Below are 1237 nucleotides of genomic sequence, written 5' to 3' on the forward strand. Positions count from 1 at the left end.
TGTTCTAGACTGAACAATGCCCCATGGTCATTAGTGAAGATTTCATGAGCAACCTTCATTACATCATTCTCGTTTTGGCCACTAGCTTTGTTCTTCAAAGCAGCCTCAAAGGATCCTACAAACTTCCCCACCGAGTCGTTCACTCTCCCCCACCTCTGCTTACACTGACTAGACTCTCTAGGAGGACAGCCATCGAGCTGAGGGCTGGCGTTAACGTAGACCTCTATTCTCTTCCAAAAGGCCCCTGCCTTCTGCTCATTACCGACAATCGGATCCTTGCTGGTGTTCAACCAAGCACTGATCAGCACCAAGTCTTCTTTTGCCGTCCACTTCCGCCTTTCCAGTGGCTTAGGACCTATAGAGCTCTGACTACTAAATCTAGGGAACTGAGAAGACTCTACGTCTGTTGTTTTCTGTGAAGATGAGAGGTTAACAAAACCGGGAGAGTGGACAAACCCGGTAGAGTTAGCGTAGAGAGGATCCATTTTCGTTTGTGTTTTCTCTAGAGGAGGTCCTATGGTTTTAAACTACTTTTAGCAGAGAACAATTAAACTAAATCTAACTACCAAACATTCATTATAGTTAATGTAAGAATTAATGAATCTACTACTTCACAGCTACTACATCACAGCAAAGACATCAAAGCAACGAAATCACAGCAACCAACCACCAAAGCTATGCATTCATTACACATCAAATCATTGTACTTCTAGTTGTCGATAAACTTCTAGTTCATACTAAGTTCAAACCGGATCATATATATAAGAAAAATTAATTTCTAGTTCAATTAAAGCTTAAACAGTTTTCATGAGATTGAAAATTACCAATTTTTCATTTAAAATTAAATTCTAGTGCCGTTTTTTAACTTCTAGTTCAGTTTTTCAATTTAAATTTAAATTCTACTGTCGTTTTTTCAACTAAAATAAACCAACCAACACACATAAACCAACCAACACACATAAAACAATCACTCAAACAGTTTTCATGAGATTGAGGCGTACCTTCTGTTTTTAGTCGAAGCAAACCTTCTGTAGGACACGAACTTTGACATTGAGGTCGTGAACCTGTTCCTGGAAAAAAAAGAAAACACTCACAAATGTCAGAATTATCATCAACGTAAAAGGACACAACTACTGTATTATCTAAAAATAGGAGCATACTCACCTCCAGCGTTACAATTTGAAGCTTGAGTTTTGCCATCAAAAGAATCACCTCCTCGGACTCCTTCCCACGTTTT

General features: G+C 38.9%; 1 protein-coding gene across 1 annotated transcript in view; it reads right to left on the bottom strand.

Annotated features, from left to right (window-relative positions):
• The window catches only part of LOC106344773 (glutathione S-transferase T3-like), a 3167-nt gene extending 2682 nt beyond the window's left edge, over nucleotides 1–485 (bottom strand). The window contains exon 1 of the mRNA XM_013784083.1: nucleotides 54–485. Within this exon, the coding sequence (XP_013639537.1) occupies nucleotides 54–485 (432 nt within the window). The remainder of the gene's footprint in view (nucleotides 1–53) is intronic.
• Between the last annotated feature and the right edge of the window lie 752 nt (nucleotides 486–1237).

Source organism: Brassica oleracea, chromosome C5, assembly GCF_000695525.1.
Source record: "Brassica oleracea var. oleracea cultivar TO1000 chromosome C5, BOL, whole genome shotgun sequence".
NCBI lineage: Eukaryota > Viridiplantae > Streptophyta > Magnoliopsida > Brassicales > Brassicaceae > Brassica > Brassica oleracea.